Consider the following 21,272-nt stretch of genomic DNA (forward strand, 5'->3'; position numbering starts at 1 on the left):
GCCCCGTGCAGCAGAGTACTCCATCTGCGCATGCGCGGCCACAGGAAGATGGCCGCCCCCACCGATGCAAGGGATTACAGCGCAGATCGCGCGCTGTGTCTTCACGTGGGCGCAGGGAAGTCGGAACTCTGGACATGCGCACACCACTACGCCACCAACGGAAAGCTGGGGAAGAAAAGAGCGCTGTGAACACGCCCACCTGACCAGACCAGCCTGATTGACAGGCGAAAACGGCGACTTTGGTAATGTATTTCTCGGCATACATGGGGAATCAGGGTACACTACATACACTATAGTAACACACAGCGCAGGCCCTATTTAACAGTATTTATAGCTCAATCTCAAAAAACGGGGGTGACAGGTTCCCTTTAAGTTTAGATTCTAATTTGTGCTTTTTCCACTGCCTGACATTGACCAATCATGAGCAAGAGGCGACATGCACAGAAACAAAAGAAGAACAACCCAATAGATAAGCTTAGAGCCGACTTTGTCTTGTAAGACATGTAATGACACATAGCCCCAATTTCCTCCCTGATCTGTGCACCTACTGTGCAGAGTGCAGCAGATCTGAGTTTCATTGCAAACACTTCTAGCTCTCATCTCATGGCAGTCAGTGTGGGGGATGCAGAGCAGAGCTGAGAGTCACTACAGAAACCTCTTGCAGCTTTGGTGGAAGGTTCTTTTAAGATGGAACATATCCTCAGGTTTTCCCATGCTAAATCGCTTCCAACCTGTTATTAGCCCTAACATTTCCAATTGTGTCCTTATACCTCCACCGCAGCTTGGCAAACCAGGCACTTCGGCTCACATACTAAAATTATGGCACCTCCTGCCACCCTGATTATCTACTACCCACTATATCCATGATTGATATGGATGATATCCCCTAACCACACCTAGCTGTAAACTTTGTAGTATTGCCATTTTCCTAAAGGCTGGTGCATTTCACTCTCCCCTGTTCAATGAAGTGGCAGCAACTAGGCTATGCCGCTGTACCAGCAATATGGGAAAGAAAAAGGACTATGCTGCCAAAATGTGTCAATTAGTGCAATGCATTTGACAAGGTATCATTAGATATTTCACCAAAACTTAAGTGTGATCATCATAGAGTGAATAGATTTGTGGCTGATTGGTTTGTGCAGATAAAGGCATAACGAGTAAGTTACCTGCCAGACAAATTCATCGGATTAAGAAAGCAGCTGCTAAAATACCATTATTACAAAGCATCAAACAGGTATTTGAAGCTGCTGGTGCCTCTGTAGTTCCATAACCCTCATGGTGTAGGACGCTCCAGAGGCTGCTGTTGTGCATAATCCTACTATAACAAGCAGAAACAATTGCAGCGGGCTAAGACGTACATGAAGACTAACGCTAAAACAGTCTAGTTTTCTGATGAGTGCCATGCAACCTTGGATGGTCCAGAAGGAAGGAGTAGTGGATAGTTGGTGGATGGCCACCATGTCTCAACAAGGCCGCAAGATATTTATGAAGTCATGTTTCTGTTATATGCCAGGCTGCATGTGGTAATATGAGGACATATTTAGAAAACTGAGAACTAATAGAGGGGTGGCAATCATTTAGTACTTGGAAATAAGTTTCCTTCATGCCCCGTGTGCACTTAGCTCCCTCTAGTGGTGACTGCAGGCAGTTCAAATTTTATTTTTTAAAACTATATTAAAAAGCTGAGGATTTGTGTTCTGATTTCCGAGACATTGTAAGAGGTTAAGCAACACAGTATTTGGGATCTACATATGCCATGTACGGAGAGGAGCGCCATAATTAATCCTGGCTGCAGATCCTTAACTTTATCAGTCTCAGACAGTGCCACAGTACCATTGCCAAACGGTATAAACGTCCATTAGCATTGCCAGGCAGTAAAGGCAAAAGCGCCATTTCATCCACAGCATCTGCCTAAACTGTCGGCACCAGAGGGAAATCTAATTTGTAAGAAGCCGGTGCAGTAAGGTAATTTACACCTCCTTATGATGGATGACATTGTAATTAATGAGCAGCTCCTGCAGCACTAAACTCTGCTGTACCTGTGCAGTGACTGCGAGTAATGGCCCGGGCTGTATCCGGGTTGGAAATGTCAGTTGGGTTTAACCCTATAATGACCGGGCTGCTTTATGATGTCTGCGGGCTCATGTTCCCGAACCAATATGATGGTGCACAGACGGCGTGCAGTGCGGGTACATTGGCACTCCATGTTCACTCTATTTGATTTTTTTCATATATCAATATTACATGTGAAAATAAGAAACTTTGGAATATAGCTCGTTACAGAAATCTTCTTCTTTCTCCTCCAGGTCTGACCTTTCCTTCTCAAAATTCTCAATTCACGGTTAGAATCTGTCTTCAGTGAACACGGATTTGGCAGTTGGTGCTCATAAAGTTCTATGGAGAACAGTAACTGTCTTATCAGGAGAACGTGCAACAGAAAGTCTGTGTCCGCCTCTAGCCCCTCCATAGAATTTTATGAGCACCAACTGTCATTTCCTGTCACAGGAATGGGAAAATCTGTCTTCACTGAATACATATTGTACCCATAAACTGAGATTGTAAGGTCAATCCGCAAGGAGAAAGAAGAAGATTTCTCCGATAAGATATATGACAAAGTTGTTAATCTTCATGTGTGTTACTGATTTATGAAACAAAAAATTAAATTAGGTTTACAGTTTAAGGGTGGAGCTTATGTATGAAAGATCTAAGGGTGGAACTTATGCATGAGAGATCTGAGGGTGGAGCTTATGTATGAAAGATCTAAGGGCGGAGCTTATGTATGAAAGATCTAAGGGCGGAGCTTATGTATGAAAGATCTGAGGGTGGAACTTATGCATGAGAGATCTGAGGGTGGAGCTTATGTATGAAAGATCTAAGGGCGGAGCTTATGTATGAAAGATCTAAGGGTGGAGCTTATGCATGAGAGATCTGAGGGTGGAGCTTATGTATGAAAGATCTAAGGGCGGAGCTTATGTATGAAAGATCTAAGGGCGGAGCTTATGTATGAAAGATCTAAGGGCGGAGCTTATGTATGAAAGATCTGAGGGTGGAACTTATGCATGAGACATCTAAGGGCGGAGCTCTTATATGAAAGATCTAAGGGCGAAGCTCATGTAGGAAAGATCTGAGGTCGGAGCTCATGTAAGAAAAATCTGAGGGCGGAGCTCATGAATAAAAGGTCTGAGGATGGAGCTCATGAATGAAAGATCTGAGGGTGGAGCTTATATATGAAAGATCTAAGGGCGAAGCTCATATATGAAAGATCTGAGGGCGGAGCTTATATATGAAAGATCAGAGGGTGGAGCTCTTATATGAAAGATCTAAGGGCGAAGCTCATGTAGGAAAGATCTGAGGTCGGAGCTCATGTAAGAAACATCTGGCAGTGGAGCTCATGTATGAAAAATTTGAGGGCGGAGCTCATTTATGAAAGATCTGAGGGCGGAGCTTATGTATGAGAGATCAGAGGGAGGAGCTCATGTAAGAAACATCTGAGGTCGGAGCTCATGTATGAAAGATCTGAGGGCAAAATTCATGTATGAGAGATCAAAGGGAGGAGCTCTTATATAAAAGATCTGAGGGCGGAGCTCATGTAGGAAAGATCTGAGGGCGGAGCTCATGTAAGAAAGTTCTGATGGCAGAGCTCATGTAACAAAGATCTGAGGGCGGAGCTCATGTATTAAAGATCTGAGGGCAGAGCTCATTTAAGAAAGATCAGAGGGAGGAGCTCTTATATAAAATATTTGAGGGCGGAGCTTATATAGGAAAGATCTGAGGGTGGAGCTTGTGTAAGAAAGATCTGAGGGTGGAGCTCATGTAGGAAACATCTGAGGGCGGAGCTCATGTATGAAAAATTTGAGGGCGGAGCTCATTTAAGAAAGATCTGAGGGCGGAGCTCATGTAAGAAAAATCTGAGGGTGACGCACATGTATGAGAGATCAGAGGGAGGAGCTCATGTATGAGAGATCAGAGGGAGGAGCTCTTATTTAAAAGATCTGAGGTCAGAGCTCAGGTAGGAAAGATCTGAGGGTGGAGCTCATGTAAGAAAGATCTGAGGGTGGAGCTCATGTATGAAAAATTTGAGGGCGGAGCTCATTTAAGAAAGATCTCAGGGTGGATCTCATGTATAAGAGATCAGAGGGAGGAGCTCATGTATCAGAGATCAGAGATCAGAGCTCTTATATAATAATAATAATAATAATTTTATTTATATAGCGCCAACATATTCCGCAGCGTTTTACAAATTATAGAGGGGACTTGTACAGACAATAGACATTACAGCATAACAGAAATCACAGTTCAAAATAGATACCAAGAGGAGTGAGGGCTCTGCTGCTCGCATATAAAAGATCTGAGGGCGAAGCTCCTGTAGGAAAGATCTGAGGGCGGAGCTTATGAATGAAAGATCTAAGGGTGAAGCTTATATATGAAAGATCTGAGGACGGAGCTCATAGATGAAAGATCTGAGGGTAGAGCTCTTATATGAAAGATCTAAGGGCGAAGCTCATGTAGGAACGATCTGAGGGCGGGGCTTATGTAAGAGATCTGAGGGCGGAGCTCATATATGAAAGATCTGAGGCCGGAGCTCATATATGAAAGATCTGAGGCCGGAGCTCATATATGAAAGATCTGAGGGCGGAGCTTGTGTATGAAAGATCTGAGGGCGGAGCTCATATATGAAAGATCTGAGGGCGGAGCTTGTGTATGAAAGATCTGATGGTGGAGATTATGTTTGAGACATCTCAGGGTGTAGTTTATGTATGAAAGATCTGAGGATGGAGCTTATATATGAAAGATCTGAGGATGGAGCTCATGTACAGTACAGATCAAAAGTTTGAACACACCTTCTCATTTAAAGATTTTTCTGTATTTTCATGACTATGAAAATTGTACATTCACACTGAAGGCATCAAAACTATGAATTAACACATGTGGAATTATATACTTAACAAAAAAGTGTGAAACTACTGAAAATATATCTTATATTCTAAGTTCTTCAAAGTAGCCACCTTTTGCTTTGATGACTGCTTTGCACATTCTTGGCATTCTCTTGATGAGTTTCAAGAGGTAGTCACCGGGAATGGTTTTCACTTCACAGGTGTGCCCTGTCAGGTTTAATAAGTGGGATTTCTTGCCTTATAAATAGGGTTGGGACCATGAGTTGTGTTGTGCAGAAGTCTGGTGGATACACAGCTGATAGTCCTACTGAATAAACTGTTAGAACTTGTATTATGGCAAGAAAAAAGCAGCTAAGTAAAGAAAAACGAGTGGCCATCATTACTTTAAATAATAAAGGTCAGTCAGTCCGAAAAATTGGGAAAACTTTGAAAGTGTCCCCAAGTGCAGTGACAAAAACCATCAAGCGCTACAAAGAAACTGGCTCACATGAGGACCGCCCCAGGAAAGGAAGACCAAGAGTCACCTCTGCTTCTGAGGATAAGTTTATCCGAGTCACCAGTCTCAGAAATCACAGGTTAACAGCAGCTCAGATTAGAGCCCAGGTCAATGCCACACAGAGTTCTAGCAGCAGACACATCTCTACAACAACTGTTAAGAGGAGACTTTGTGCAGCAGGCCTTCATGGTAAGATAGCTGCTAGGAAACCACTGCTAAGGACAGGCAACAAGCAGAAGAGACTTGTTTGGGCTAAAGAACACAAGGAATGGACATTAGACAAGTGGAAATCTGTGCTTTGGTCTGATGAGTCCAAATTTGAGATCTTTGGTTCCAACCACCGTGTCTTTGTGCGAAGCAGAAAAGGTGAACAGATGGACTCTACATGCCTGGTTCCCACCGTGAAGCATGGAGGAGGAGGTGTGATGGTGTGGGGGGGGGGGGGGGGGGGGGGGCTTTGCTGGTGACACTGTTGGGGATTTATTCAAAATTGAAGGCATACTGAACCAGCATGGCTACCACAGCATCTTGCAGCGGCATGCTATTCCATCCGGTTTGCGTTTAGTTGGACCATCATTTATTTTTCAACAGGACAATAACCCCAAACACACCTCCAGGCTGTACAAGGGCTATTTGACCAAGAAGGAGAGTGATGGGGTGCTACGCCAGATGACCTGGCCTTCACAGTCACCAGACCTGAACCCAATCTAGATGGTTTGGGGTGAGCTGGACCGCAGAGTGAAGGCAAAAGGGCCAACAAGTGCTAAGCATCTCTGGGAACTCCTTCAAGACCATTCCCGGTGACTACCTCTTGAAGCTCATCAAGAGAATGCCAAGAGTGTGCAAAGCAGTCATCAAAGCAAAAGGTGGCTACATTGAAGAACCTTGAATATAAGACATAATTTCAGTTGTTTCATACGTTTTTGTTAAGTATATAATTCCACATGTGTTAATTTATAGTTTTGATGCCTTCAGTGTGAATGTACAATTTTCATAGTCATGAAAATACAGAAAAATCTTTACATGTATATATATATATATATATATATATATATATATACATACATTACATGAGGATTTGAGAGTGGAGCTTTTGTATAACAGATGTGATTTCCCCGGTGGGCTACCAGGAATTCTTCTGTATCTTACAGCGCTCGCTCATACATTCCTCCTGACATCTTCCCATCTCCTCGTTTTTAGCCCCCATCGCTATATACAGAATTGCATGCCCTAAAATGACAATCTCCAGAATTATTAGTGCAGAAACGCTGCACAGGCCGTAATAATGGAGATAATAATCGTAATCCCGCCATTGCCAGTGCTGCTCCTAATAATGTGCAGCCGTTAAAGAATCGCTTCATGATTTTACAGGCATCATGTAAAATCGCGTCCTGATGTGAACCCCGAGCTGAACATACAGATCTGATAATGAGAACACGCCGTTTCCTCCCCTAGTCACCATGGCTGCGGCATTGGAAATATCTATACAGATAGAATTATTATTTACTCTGCACATATTTATGAATTTTGTGGTAATCCCTTTCACAATATAATTTTTTTATCATTAGCAGCGCTCGCTTTTTTCTAATACTGAGCTCAGAATCCCCTGCAAAGTCTTAGAGATAAATGATACAATCGAAGCTGCCTCCATCCACCACTAGGGGGAGCTCACTGCAACTAACTGATATATAATATACTCACTCATAACACAATATACTGTAAGCTCCCCCTAGTGGTGGCTGCAGGTGATTAGATTTTTTGCATTTATCCCGACGACTTTGCAGAAGAATTGGAGCCCTGTATCAGGAAAAAAACACGTGGTTAATTTACATTATGAAATTAATTTGCAATGTAATATTTATTTTCTTAATATACAAATATTTATTAAGGAAAAAAGCTCATTGTTTGACACGGAGCTCCAAATTCCCAACAAAATCATAGATATAAATGCCAAAATTCTGTCTGCATGCAGCCACCACTAGAGGGAGCTCGCTGTATACTGTGCTCTCCTGAGCTCCCCCTATTGGTAACTGTAGGTAGCCAGAATTTATGTAGTTTTCTGTTTTTCAGTGCAGGAAATTTGGAATTTTGTATCTGCAAAACTAACTTCCAGCCCTTCTAAAAATATATTAAGAAAATTAATCTGAGTACATTTTTGGTCCATTTCGATATGAAAATCAAAACTATGTGCTGTATATGTAGCAAACTCAGATGTGCTATATCTGATTAAGATTTAATATAGTAAATAATAACGCGATGTGACACTAATAAAGTATTCATAGACGGGGACTTAAAGTGAAGCCAGGACATTAATCAAGTGACAAGTCCTCATCATAGCGGGAGACGTGGACTATTAATGTCTGATATTATGCAGGTACATTAATCAGGAGGAGGCAGCGCAGCTCGTTATTATCGTCCTGACACTCGGGTCGTTCTAACGACGCCTGTTAAAACCCATCCGACATATGCTCCACGACCACGCGCCAATCCGCTTACACTGGCTCGTTAAGGGAATAAGCCTTTTATCCATGTCACAACGTCTTATTACACTTATTTGTAAACAGATGTTGTAATTTGGAAACATTTTTGGGAGTCTTAAAGGCGACTTATCACCGGGTCAAAAGTGACCAGGTTTTGCGCTTATCTTATTCCTGCTGTTTCCCTGAATATTCCACTTTTTGCTGTTTTTAAGTCTGTCAGACGGTTCCAGAGATAACGGTCTTTTTATTTAGTGATAATCTATACGGTCGTCATCAAGGGGGCGTGGCTCACACGGCAATTATGCAAAGCAGCCTAAAGACACTCCCCCAAAGAATCATGTAATCCACGCCCCCTTATAGAGACCATAAAAAATAGCACAAAACAAAAAGGATCATATGTCTGGAACCGTACGTCAGATTTCACCACCCCACCTGACGTCACTATTACATCAGACAGATCATGTAATGCCGCTTCCCCACTTTCACCAACATGACATTCTGCACTGTCTGGGGACAAACAAGGTCAGCTTTGTACAGTTTTACACAGACTGTGTACACATGCTCTGGGAGACACAGAGAGTGAGAGGATGTGGCCCATGCAGTCACTGTCGTGGCACCTGACAGGCTGAGAGGCCCCTTTCATTAGCACCATTGAAACAGAGCGCTGCGAGACTGGTAGAACTGGCACCAGTTACTCGTTAGATATAAACCCGGTCTAGTGGGGTCAGAAACCAGCCCCAGTAGCATGGAAAGTTAAACCGAGAAATGAACGACTGGATTCGTGGATCAAAATAAAAGAGGAGCCCAAGGTTAAATTATATACTTAATCGCCTTAAAGGCACATTAGACAATACACTATATACTCAATGGTTATACATAGACAATGAACAGATATGCAAATACAATAGTGGTAGGAAAAAAGATATAAGCAGACGGATCATGTCAATTGCCAGGTTCATGTTCGACTATGTGTGCACTGGGCCACAGGGGGGCATGGGCTGCCAGCTGGCTCCTAGGTCCTACACAGCATGTTATTTGACGTGACCTCCCTTTAGAAGTGGACCGCATGCATAACAGAGAGAGTGACCACATGACCATATTCTAGCCTTTATCCCCTTTCAGTTACTCCCCTCATGCTCTCTGTGCTGAATCTAAATCCCCTCCCCTGCCTCTAGTAGCTAAAAACTCCAATACCTAAGATGATTCATAAGTCTTTAATGGACGGTTCTAGGGAGGCGGTTTTAGTGCCATCGGATCTGGTCGGGTACCTGTTACACGTTGAGGCTAAACGTTTGCTATCTGGTTCCTATTAGCCATTCTATGTATCTCCACTCCCTGGGGTGTTAGAATGGATCGAGACCCTAGGAGGTGGTGGTCCATTCCAGAGAGCTCGAAAAGGTACACTATGTATGGCTAGGACATATAGTATCTCCATAACTCCTTATGGAATTATGTTTCTAGAATTTTCTTTGGCAGCTTCAGCGTGACTCTACATTTCAAGCAAACCTTTGTCCTGCTCTGCGCTGGCTGGCTTAAGGAGTGAGATGTGTCAGTCACAGCCTTTTGAGGCTTGACCCCCTGCTGAGATACGTGTTCTCATACAGCTGCAGGCTGAAGGGGGTTTTATAATCCCATGCCAGATAGGATACAAATTATTTGCATGAAATTATATCTCCAATATTCTTAGCAGGAGGTTGTCCATCACTGAAGTAGTGATGGATCATAAGACACACTTAACAATCTGCTAAAATCCAACACGGCGATGGACGCAGCTAAACACATCTAGATCATTACTAAGAGCACTGGGTGCTCCCTATATGGTGCATATGGATGGAGTTTTATGGGGTAAAATGGCCAAGACCTGAGTGTTTCCTTAGCTGGGCCACAGTGAAAAACAGCACCTGCATTCTGACTGGTGATTACTGGTAACGCAATCAGGCAGTTTGATCAAAATTGTATTTGTTGCCCATAGCAACCAATTGCAGCGCAGCTTTCATTTTACCAGAGCTGTTTAAACAATGAAAGCTGTGCTCTGATTGGTTGCTCTGGTCAGGAAAACAAGTTTTTTTTTTTATAAATGAGGCCTAATATTCTTTCCCTACACAAGACCAATTAGTGACTCATTCCCATCCAAAGCATGATAACTATTTTGTGTCTCCCATTGCCTTCTTTTAATTCTACAATTCATTCTTCTCCTGGTTCCTCTAGTTTTTGAATACTTGTACCCAACTAAAGAGGTGGTGATCCCTCACCGATCCTGAGAATGAAGGGAACATGGCAGTGCTACTCCAGGGCTATATGCCCTTCTATCTCAAGAAGCGCCTTTATGATCAAAAGTGCTTTATGATCCTCCGATCATAAAGGGATGGCATATCACAGCCTATCAGATGGAAATATCCCTTTAATTCTTTCTAGCATCACCATTATCAAATATTTTACACTTAGGGTCACATTAGATGTAGAATACCCCTTCACACATCTTCACTCAGCATTGACCTTCACAAGGTCTTGCATGGTCTCACCCCAAACCACACACTGGTGGAGAAAATTACAACAAAACTTCTTTACAAATTTTCCTCAAAGGAGGTTTCACCCAAAACTAAAAACTTCCCATATATTAGTAAATCAAACGTTAGCGCAGTACACACAACGTGGGCACAGTGTCGTGATCGCTGGAAGAGATAATGACGTTTTTCCAGTTTGTTGCAGCCGCCATTTTGCAACAGGAAGAACGATCATATTGGTTGTCGTCACCTTTGAATTAACTTTGCAGAAACTGATGGTAATTGGGTATTCTGTCGATACCTTCCATCAAAATCAACGTTAATCGGTTTATTATTATGTCTAATTGAAGACTGCACTTCCTGTTCTTACTTTTGCAAAATAGCCGACACCAGAAAAGGCAAAAATGGTGATAACTCTGCAAATAAACTTTATGATCAAACTATGGCCATCTCCCTAACTTCCAATTTACTGGTATATAACCATATTCACATATTGGGTGGAAATTTCCTTTAAGCAGATTATTTGGTTAAAAATTCAATTTCCACTGCCCTGTTATGTACGGTAATATGTTTCTGTGCAGATTACAGCTGATCACCGGAGGACCAAGCGGGAGGACATTCTGTAATCAGCGTATGGTCAAAGGACCCCTTTGAAAAGATGGGATTGTCTAAAGCACGCCTAGTTAAAGAACACTTTGTAAATATAGTAACCACGCTTGGGCCTGCTAGGCTAGGTATCGCATTCTTTCTTGCAGGCCATCATCTCCCCAAAAATCATGGATTAAGCTCCTAAATTGATATATAACATCTGTATATATAACTCACAATGGGTGTCCAATGCCATGGAGGTGACTCTACCCTTATTCAACCACAACATCCCATACCATCACTTTGCAACCCACCATGCCAGTGACAACTTCCATTATGTTATGAGGTTATGGGGAAGTCATCTTTATGTTTCCACTACTCACTGTGTCATCCTTGACTTGTAATCAGCGTATGGTCAAACGACTGTCAGATCTTTAGAACTCCTAAAGTGAACCCGCAGAACCACGTCAACGAACCTCCCAAGGGTGAGCTGGCCTAGTTGACCACCCCCAATACAGGGAGTGTTAGGGGCAGGCCCAAGGGAGACTATTGCCGCAGAAGCTGATACCCAGGGACAGGAAGTAGGAGCGGAAAAGACGCAGAAATGTTATAACGGAGACACAGGACAGACTGTCAATGACTGAGACTAAGAATAGGCAGGATATGGCGGACGCCCAGGACAGACTGGATATGGCGGAAACACAGGACAGGCAGGGTATGGCAGAAACACAGGACAGGCAGGGTTAGGCGGAGACACAGGACAGGCAGGGTATGGCGGAGACATAGGACAGGCAGGGTATGGCGGAGACACAGGACAGGCAGGGTATGGTGGAGACACAGGACAGGCAGGGTATGGCAGAAACACAGGACAGGCAGGGTTAGGCGGAGACACAGGACAGGCAGGGTATGGCGGAGACATAGGACAGGCAGGGTATGGCGGAGACACAGGACAGGCAGGGTATGGTGGAGACACAGGACAGGCAGGGTATGGCGGAGACACAGGACAGGCAGGGTATGACGGATGCATAGGACAGGCAGGATATGGTGGACGCACAGGACAGAGCAAGGCACAGAAGGACCTGGTTCAAATGAGGACAAATGACAATCAGGCATGGAGGAGAGGAAGGAGTTACCTTGAATAGACCAAGTACTGCAGAACTTCTGGGTCAAGATCCTCCAGAATCATAAAGTGGAGGAATGGAGCATCTGCAGACCAGAGAGAGGAAGTGCGCGTGCGCAGTGAGAGGCACGCACCCGACGAGAGCCAGGGACCGGCGGCAAGTCAGGAGAAGAGACCGGAAGGCATGCGCACACCGCTGAAGCGCGCCAGGACGGGTAAGTATGTCAGCGCACAGAGTGAGCGGCAGGTGTGGCGGAGGGTGGCACCGTGACAACGACCCCTTTGAAAAGTCAGGATTGTATGAAGCAATCCTAGTTAAAGAACACTTTGTAAATTTCACAACCACATTTGGGCCTACTAGGCTAGGTATCACATTCTTTCTTGTAGGCCATTATTTCCCCAAAAATCATGGATGAAGCTCCTATATTGATATATAACATATTTATACATAACTCACAATGGGGGTCCAATGCCATGGAGATGATTCTACTCTTACTCAACCACAACAACCCATCCCATCACTTTGCGACCTACCATGCCAGTAACATTCCGTTATGTTCTGAGGTTATGGGAGAAGTCATCTTTATGCTTATTCTTCTCATGTGGTAACCCTTGGATGGGGGATTCCTTTCAGTTGCTACTTAAAGAGGACCTGTCACCATATCAAAAGTGTCCAGTTTTTGCTCTTATTTTAGTCTCGCTGCTCCCTCGAGTATTCTGTTTTTTGTATTTTTTAAATCCGACATACTGTTTCAAAGATATGGGCTTCTTTATTTGTACTAATTGTGATGGGGGCGTGGCTTACATAGTAATTATTCAGAGAAGCCCAAAGACACGCCCCAGAGGATCATAAAAACTAGTGCTAAATAAAAAGGCATATATCTCTGGAACCATATAGGGGATTTAAAAAATACAAAAAGTGGAATACTCAGGATAGTAATACGAATAAAATAAGAGTCAAATCTGGACACTTTTGACAGGTCTTCCTTAAACGGGTTATTTGATTCTGAAAACTCATTTACAAATAACCTGTTCTGGTATTTGGAGTTAATATAGAAAGGTCCCAATTTTTGGATCCTCATCTGCAGTAGCGGCAAGTGCTTAATTTCCCTTGAGCACCTCCACTGGTGAAAATGAGTATTACAATGGACTATGCATGTAAATCATGCATGGAAATGTTGGTTCCTCTAGTGAGAAAGACACTCTAAGGCAGCAGTCCCAATTTTTGCCTGTCAGGGTATGCTGGGAGTTGTAGTTTTGCAACAGCCGATGAGCCATATGTTGGATACCACAGCTATAACATGTCTTTCTTTTTGGAGGACTCAGCATATCCATAAATTAATAAGAAGGATGTAATGCCTTATTTTCCCTTTGGGGCGTTACGGGAGGATTAACACTTGCTGATGGTTTCCCCCCAAAAAATTTGAATTGGTCACTGGAGGTGCTAATTTGTTGTTATTGTGATCGACTTTTTATGGAGGAACACTTTTATGTAAAAAAAACATTTTTTTGTCTTGTTTAACCCCTTTATGGCACCAGGCTGAGATCTATGGGCAGTAGGGGCTACTTGGAGTTGGAGGTTGCCTTTTAGAGACAGTCGAATTGATTCTCCATGAGACGTGTTGGATGGAGATGGATCAGCGAGTTCCTCACAGATCAATTCAGGAGACAGGTGATAAAAATTGACAAAAAAATGGAGCGCTGATCTCAGCACAAACCGGAGGCGGGTGTTAATGAGGACGCCTTAACTACCGATAAACTTTTTGTTTGGACGGGTAAAGTCTTCATACATCATCCTGTCATCGGTTGTTTAGTCAAGAAAAGCTGAAAAAAAATCCAGGAGGGAGCGAACGGGGGCTGATTGATCGCTCCAGTATGGAAATGACATTCAAGGCTCGTGAAAAACTCAGACATTAATTGAAATTTATGGAAATCGCTGGAATTGATTTGAATAGAGAAATTTCTACATTCAAAACATAATTTGGATGGGAAATCCTGGAAACATAAAAGGTGGCGGATAAAAGAGACTGTCGGGGGGATGGCGGGGAGGAGGAATCTCACATCCACTGCCCCACCCAGAAGGTGCTGGGATCACTGGGAGAAACGATCCGGTGATCGAGGGAGACGTCTGCAGAAATAAGCAGAAACTGGGATATCACACGTGTCAGTGTCCTGTACCCCGAGTGTCAGTGTCCTGTACCCCGAGAGTCAGTGTAACTATTCTGTACCCCGAGTGTCAGTGTAACTATTCTGTACCCCGAGTGTCAGTGTCCTGTACCCTGAGAGTCAGTGTAACTATTCTGTACCCCGAGTGTCAGTGTCCTGTACCCTGAGACTCAGTGTCCTGTACCCCGAGAGTCAGTGTCCTGTACCCCGAGTGTCAGTGTCCTGTACCCCGAGAGTCAGTGTAACTATTCTGTACCCCGAGTGTCAGTGTAACTATTCTGTACCCCGAGTGTCAGTGTCCTGTACCCCGAGAGTCAGTGTAACTATTCTGTACCCCGAGTGTCAGTGTCCTGTACCCTGAGACTCAGTGTCCTGTACCCCGAGAGTCAGTGTCCTGTACCCCGAGTGTCAGTGTCCTGTACCCCGACTGTCAGTGTCCTGTACCCCGAGTGTCAGTGTCCTGTACCCCGACTGTCAGTGTCCTGTACCCCGAGTGTCAGTGTCCTGTACCCCGAGTGCCAGTGTCCGGTACGCCGAGTGTCAGTGTCCTGTACCCCGAGTGCCAGTGTCCGGTACGCCGAGTGTCAGTGTCCTGTACCCCGAGTGTCAGTGTCCTGTACCCCGAGTGTCAGTGTCCTGTACCCCGAGTGTCAGTGTCCTGTACCCCGAGTGTCAGTGTCCTGTACCCCGAGTGCCAGTGTCCGGTACGCCGAGTGTCAGTGTCCTGTACCCCGAGTGTCAGTGTCCTGTACCCCGAGTGTCAGTGTCCTGTACCCCGAGTGTCAGTGTCCTGTACCCCGAGTATCAGTGTCCTGTACCCCGACTGTCAGTGTCCTGTACCCCGAGTGTCAGTGTCCTGTACCCCGAGTGCCAGTGTCCTGTACCCCGAGTGTCAGTGTCCTGTACCCCGAGTGTCAGTGTCCTGTACCCCGAGTGTCAGTGTCCGGTACGCCAAGTGTCAGTGTCCTGTACCCCGAGTGTCAGTGTAACTATCCTGTACCCCGAGTGTCAGTGTCCTGTTCCCCGAGTGTCAGTGTAACTATCCTGTACCCCGAGTGTCAGTGTCCTGTTCCCCGAGTGTCAGTGTAACTATCCTGTACCCCGAGTGTCAGTGTAACTATTCTGTACCCCGAGTGTCAGTGTAACTATTCTGTACCCCGAGTGTCAGTGTAACTATTCTGTACCCCGAGTGTCAGTGTAACTATCCTGTACCCCGAGTGTCAGTGTAACTATTCTGTACCCCGAGTGTCAGTGTAACTATTCTGTACCCCGAGTGTCAGTGTAACTATTCTGTACCCCGAGTGTCAGTGTAACTATCCTGTACCCCGAGTGTCAGTGTAACTATTCTGTACCCCGAGTGTCAGTGTAACTATCCTGTACCCCGAGTGTCAGTGTAATCATCCTGTACCCCGAGTGTCAGTGTCATTATCCTGTACCCCGAGTGTCAGTGTAACTATTCTGTACCCCGAGTGTCAGTGTAACTATCCTGTACCCCGAGTGTCAGTGTAATCATGCTGTACCCCGAGTGTCAGTGTCATTATCCTGTACCCCGAGTGTCAGTGTAACCATCCTGTACCCCGAGTGTCAGTGTAACTATTCTGTACCCCGAGTGTCAGTGTAACTATTCTGTACCCCGAGTGTCAGTGTAACTATTCTGTACCCCGAGTGTCAGTGTAACTATTCTGTACCCCGAGTGTCAGTGTAACTACTCTGTACCCTGAGTGTCAGTGTAACTATCCTGTACCCCGAGTGTCAGTGTAATCATCCTGTACCCCGAGTGTCAGTGTCATTATCCTGTACCCTGAGTGTCAGTGTAACTATTCTGTACCCCGAGTGTCAGTGTAACTATTCTGTACCCCGAGTGTCAGTGTAACTATCCTGTACCCCGAGTGTCAGTGTAACTATCCTGTACCCCGAGTGTCAGTGTAACTATCCTGTACCCCGAGTGTCAGTGTAACTATTCTGTACCCCGAGTGTCAGTGTAACTATTCTGTACCCCGAGTGTCAGTGTAACTATTCTGTACCCCGAGTGTCAGTGTAACTATTCTGTACCCCGAGTGTCAGTGTAACTATTCTGTACCCCGAGTGTCAGTGTAACTATTCTGTACCCCGAGTGTCAGTGTAACTATTCTGTACCCCGAGTGTCAGTGTAACTATTCTGTACCCCGAGTGTCAGTGTAACTATTCTGTACCCTGAGTGTCAGTGTAACTATTCTGTACCCCGAGTGTCAGTGTAACTATTCTGTACCCCGAGTGTCAGTGTAACTACTCTGTACCCTGAGTGTCAGTGTAACTATCCTGTACCCCGAGTGTCAGTGTAACTATTCTGTACCCCGAGTGTCAGTGTAACTATTCTGTACCCCGAGTGTTAGCGTAACCATCCTGTACCCCGAGTGTCAGTGTAACCATCCTGTACCCCGAGTGTCAGTGTAACCATCCTGTACCCCGAGTGTCAGTGTAACTATTCTGTACCCCGAGTGTTAGCGTAACCATCCTGTACCCCGAGTGTCAGTGTCATTATCCTGTACCCCGAGTGTCAGTGTAATTATTCTGTACCCCAAGTGTCAGTGTAACTATTCTGTACCCCAAGTGTCAGTGTCATTATCCTGTACCCCAAGTGTCAGTGTAACTTTTTTGTACCCTGAGTGTCAGTGTAGCCATCCTGTACCCCGAGTGTCAGTGTAACTATCCTGTACCCCGAGTGTCAGTGTAAACATCCTGTACCCCGAGTGTCAGTGTAACCATCCTGTACCCCGAGTGTCAGTGTAACTATTCTGTACCCCGAGTGTCAGTGTAACTATTCTGTACCCCGAGTGTCAGTGTAACTATCCTGTACCCCAAGTGTCAGTGTAACTTTTCTGTACCCCGAGTGTCAGTGTCCTGTACCCCGAGTGTCAGTGTCCTGTACCCCGAGTGTCAGTGTCCTGTACCCCGAGTGTCAGTGTCATTATCCTGTACCCCGAGTGTCAGTGTAACTATCCTGTACCCCGATTGTCAGTGTAACTATCCTGTACCCCGAGTGTCAGTGTAACTATTCTGTACCCCGATTGTCAGTGTAACTATTCTGTACCCCCAGTGTCAGTGTCATTATCCTGTACCCCGAGTGTCAGTGTAACTATCCTGTACCCCGCGTGTCAGTGTAACTATCCTGTACCCCGCGTGTCAGTGTCCTGTACCCCGAGTGTCAGTGTAACCATTCTGTACCCCGAGTGTCAGTGTAACTATTCTATACCCCGAGTGTCAGTGTCCTGTACCCCGAGTGTCAGTGTAACTATTCTGTACCCCGAGTGTCAGTGTCATTATCCTGTACCCCGATTGTCAGTGTAACTATCCTGTACCCCGAGTGTCAGTGTAACTATTCTGTACCCTGAGTGTCAGTGTCCTGTACCCCGAGTGTCAGTGTAACCATTCTGTACCCCGAGTGTCAGTGTAACTATTCTGTACCCCGAGTGTCAGTGTAACTATTCTGTACCCCGAGTGTTAGCGTAACCATCCTGTACCCCGAGTGTCAGTGTAACCATCCTGTACCCCGAGTGTCAGTGTAACCATCCTGTACCCCGAGTGTCAGTGTAACCATTCTGTACCCCGAGTGTCAGTGTAACTATTCTATACCCCGAGTGTCAGTGTCCTGTACCCCGAGTGTCAGTGTAACTATTCTGTACCCCGAGTGTCAGTGTCATTATCCTGTACCCCGATTGTCAGTGTAACTATCCTGTACCCCGAGTGTCAGTGTAACTATTCTGTACCCTGAGTGTCAGTGTCCTGTACCCCGAGTGTCAGTGTAACCATTCTGTACCCCGAGTGTCAGTGTAACTATTCTGTACCCCGAGTGTCAGTGTAACTATTCTGTACCCCGAGTGTTAGCGTAACCATCCTGTACCCCGAGTGTCAGTGTAACCATCCTGTACCCCGAGTGTCAGTGTAACCATCCTGTACCCCGAGTGTCAGTGTAACTATTCTGTACCCCGAGTGTTAGCGTAACCATCCTGTACCCCGAGTGTCAGTGTCATTATCCTGTACCCCGAGTGTCAGTGTAATTATTCTGTACCCCAAGTGTCAGTGTAACTATTCTGTACCCCAAGTGTCAGTGTCATTATCCTGTACCCCGAGTGTCAGTGTAACTATTCTGTACCCCAAGTGTCAGTGTAACTTTTTTGTACCCTGAGTGTCAGTGTAGCCATCCTGTACCCCGAGTGTCAGTGTAACTATTCTGTACCCCGAGTGTCAGTGTAGCCATCCTGTACCCCGAGTGTCAGTGTAACTATTCTGTACCCCGAGTGTCAGTGTAACTATTCTGTACCCCGAGTGTCAGTGTAACTATCCTGTACCCCAAGTGTCAGTGTAACTTTTCTGTACCCCGAGTGTCAGTGTCCTGTACCCCGAGTGTCAGTGTCCTGTACCCCGAGTGTCAGTGTCCTGTACCCCGAGTGTCAGTGTCATTATCCTGTACCCCGAGTGTCAGTGTAACTATCCTGTACCCCGATTGTCAGTGTAACTATCCTGTACCCCGAGTGTCAGTGTAACTATTCTGTACCCCGATTGTCAGTGTAACTATTCTGTACCCCCAGTGTCAGTGTCATTATCCTGTACCCCGATTGTCAGTGTAACTATCCTGTACCCCGAGTGTCAGTGTAACTATTCTGTACCCCGAGTGTCAGTGTCCTGTACCCCGAGTGTCAGTGTAACCATTCTGTACCCCGAGTGTCAGTGTAACTATTCTGTACCCCGAGTGTCAGTGTAACTATTCTGTACCCCGAGTGTTAGCGTAACCATCCTGTACCCCGAGTGTCAGTGTAACCATCCTGTACCCCGAGTGTCAGTGTAACCATCCTGTACCCCGAGTGTCAGTGTAACTATTCTGTACCCCGAGTGTTAGCGTAACCATCCTGTACCCCGAGTGTCAGTGTCATTATCCTGTACCCCGAGTGTCAGTGTAATTATTCTGTACCCCAAGTGTCAGTGTAACTATTCTGTACCCCAAGTGTCAGTGTCATTATCCTGTACCCCGAGTGTCAGTGTAACTATTCTGTACCCCAAGTGTCAGTGTAACTTTTTTGTACCCCGAGTGTCAGTGTAACTATCCTGTACCCCGAGTGTCAGTGTAACCATCCTGTACCCCGAGTGTCAGTGTAACTATCCTGTACCCCGAGTGTCAGTGTAACCATCCTGTACCCCGAGTGTCAGTGTAACTATTCTGTACCCCGAGTGTCAGTGTCATTTCTCTGTGCCCCCAGTGTTATATACCCGAAGTGTCACTATTCTGCACCCCAAGTGTCAATATCTTGTACCCCAAGTATCATTATTCTGCACCTCAAGTATCAGCGTAATTTCTCTGTGTCTCGACTGTCAGTGTCACATACCCCAAGTGTCACTATTCTGCACCCCAAGTGTCAGTGTCACATACCCCAAGTGTCACTATTCTGCACCCCAAGTGTCAGTGTCATATACCCCAAGTGTCACTATTCTGCACCCCAAGTGTCAGTGTCACATACCCCAAGTGTCACTATTCTGCACCCCAAGTGTCAGTGTCATATACCCCAAGTGTCACTATTCTGTACCCCGAGTGTCAGTGTCATTTCTCTGTGCCCCCAGTGTTATATACCCGAAGTGTCACTATTCTGCACCCCAAGTGTCAATATCTTGTACCCCAAGTATCATTATTCTGCACCTCAAGTATCAGCGTAATTTCTCTGTGTCTCGACTGTCAGTGTCACATACCCCAAGTGTCACTATTCTGCACCCCAAGTGTCAGTGTCATATACCCCAAGTGTCACTATTCTGCACCCCAAGTGTCAGTGTCATATACCCCAAGTGTCACTATTCTGCACCCCAAGTGTCAGTGTCACATACCCCAAGTGTCACTATTCTGCACCCCGAGTGTCAGTGGCTTGCCCCCCATGTCATTAGTACACACGTTACACGTCTGTGGATTTCAGCTCCGCAGCGTTATCTCCAGATATGACTATTTTTTACCTCCCACACATAAAGTTTCCTGAAACCTGCAGACATCACAGCGCAGCGTCTTATTGGGCGACATATATAATATATTTAACCCCAGAAGTGTAATTGCTACAGAAATAATGTCATTACTCTGGGGTGGTCCCCGGGGGTCTCATGAAATATTCAGAGCGTTCTCTCTGCATTTCGTGCATCAATACGAGACCTGTTACCTGTGAATGTAAATCAATACTGATGAAATATTTAGGCGCGCCGCCTCCGCTGCCATCTCGAGCTTTACACCTGCCGTTCTCTACATCACATAATTCCAGAGGTTCCATGCAAATCCCGATATCATTGTGCAGCCAAGGCAAATGAGGTCTTCAACAATTCCCCGGGTCTAAAAGAGCGCACGCAAGCCATGAAAACAATTACCGTATCGTCAGCAAGTCAGATGTAGCAGAGCTGAGTTTGTCATTTAGTGCATAAATGATCGTTTACATAGGACTGCAGGTATAACCGCCAAAGTCAAAAAGATTCGAAAACAGTAAAAAAAACAAAAAAACATAGCACAGGTGGCTTTTGTCACCTGCAGGAAAATGTTGCATTGCTGCAGCTATTTAGTATTGCGGAGGAGAGTCCTGCAGCTGGTGGCGGTCACTTACCTCGCTCATGGTTGCTTTGAGATGACAGTCCTTACGTCTCCAGCTGGTTTTTACACTGAAGGACGCGCGGCTCGAGCTGTTGTAATGTACTAAAGCTTTTTCTCTTAAAAGGGGCTACCCTGTGGCATCACCAGCCCTGCAGACCAATAAGAGTCCTGCAGCTGACAACCACTTAGTCTTGGCTTTTTATTGCAAAGTCAAAGGGGACACCTAGTGGTGAAATGTGGAATTACAGGACTCAGCTGAGCTGGGGAAGAAGTGCATGTAGCATAGAAGTAGCTGTGAAAATAGCTGCAATTGTATCCTGCAGGGGTAAAAAAGGAAGCGCAAGTGGGTGGGCGCTCAGAGAAATTACATATTTGCATCATCGCACTGGGCTGAGCCATCTCTATATACACGGCTCCATACAGATGGACCCTAT

The 21,272-nt window shown here is 45.4% G+C and overlaps 1 protein-coding gene across 2 annotated transcripts in view; it reads right to left on the minus strand.

The window, feature by feature from the left end:
- PCP4 (Purkinje cell protein 4) overlaps nt 1-21,029 on the minus strand; it is a 102,410-nt gene extending 81,381 nt beyond the window's left edge. The window contains exon 1 of one of the 2 annotated variants that reach the window (XM_069760718.1): nt 20,852-21,029. In XM_069760718.1, coding sequence (XP_069616819.1) covers nt 20,852-20,860 — 9 coding nt within the window. In that variant the 5' untranslated portion in view covers nt 20,861-21,029. The remainder of the gene's footprint in view (nt 1-20,851) is intronic. The other variant, XM_069760717.1, reaches the window with a different exon arrangement.
- Between the last annotated feature and the right edge of the window lie 243 nt (nt 21,030-21,272).

Source organism: Ranitomeya imitator, chromosome 3 (genome assembly GCF_032444005.1).
Source record: "Ranitomeya imitator isolate aRanImi1 chromosome 3, aRanImi1.pri, whole genome shotgun sequence".
Taxonomy (NCBI): Eukaryota; Metazoa; Chordata; class Amphibia; order Anura; family Dendrobatidae; genus Ranitomeya; species Ranitomeya imitator.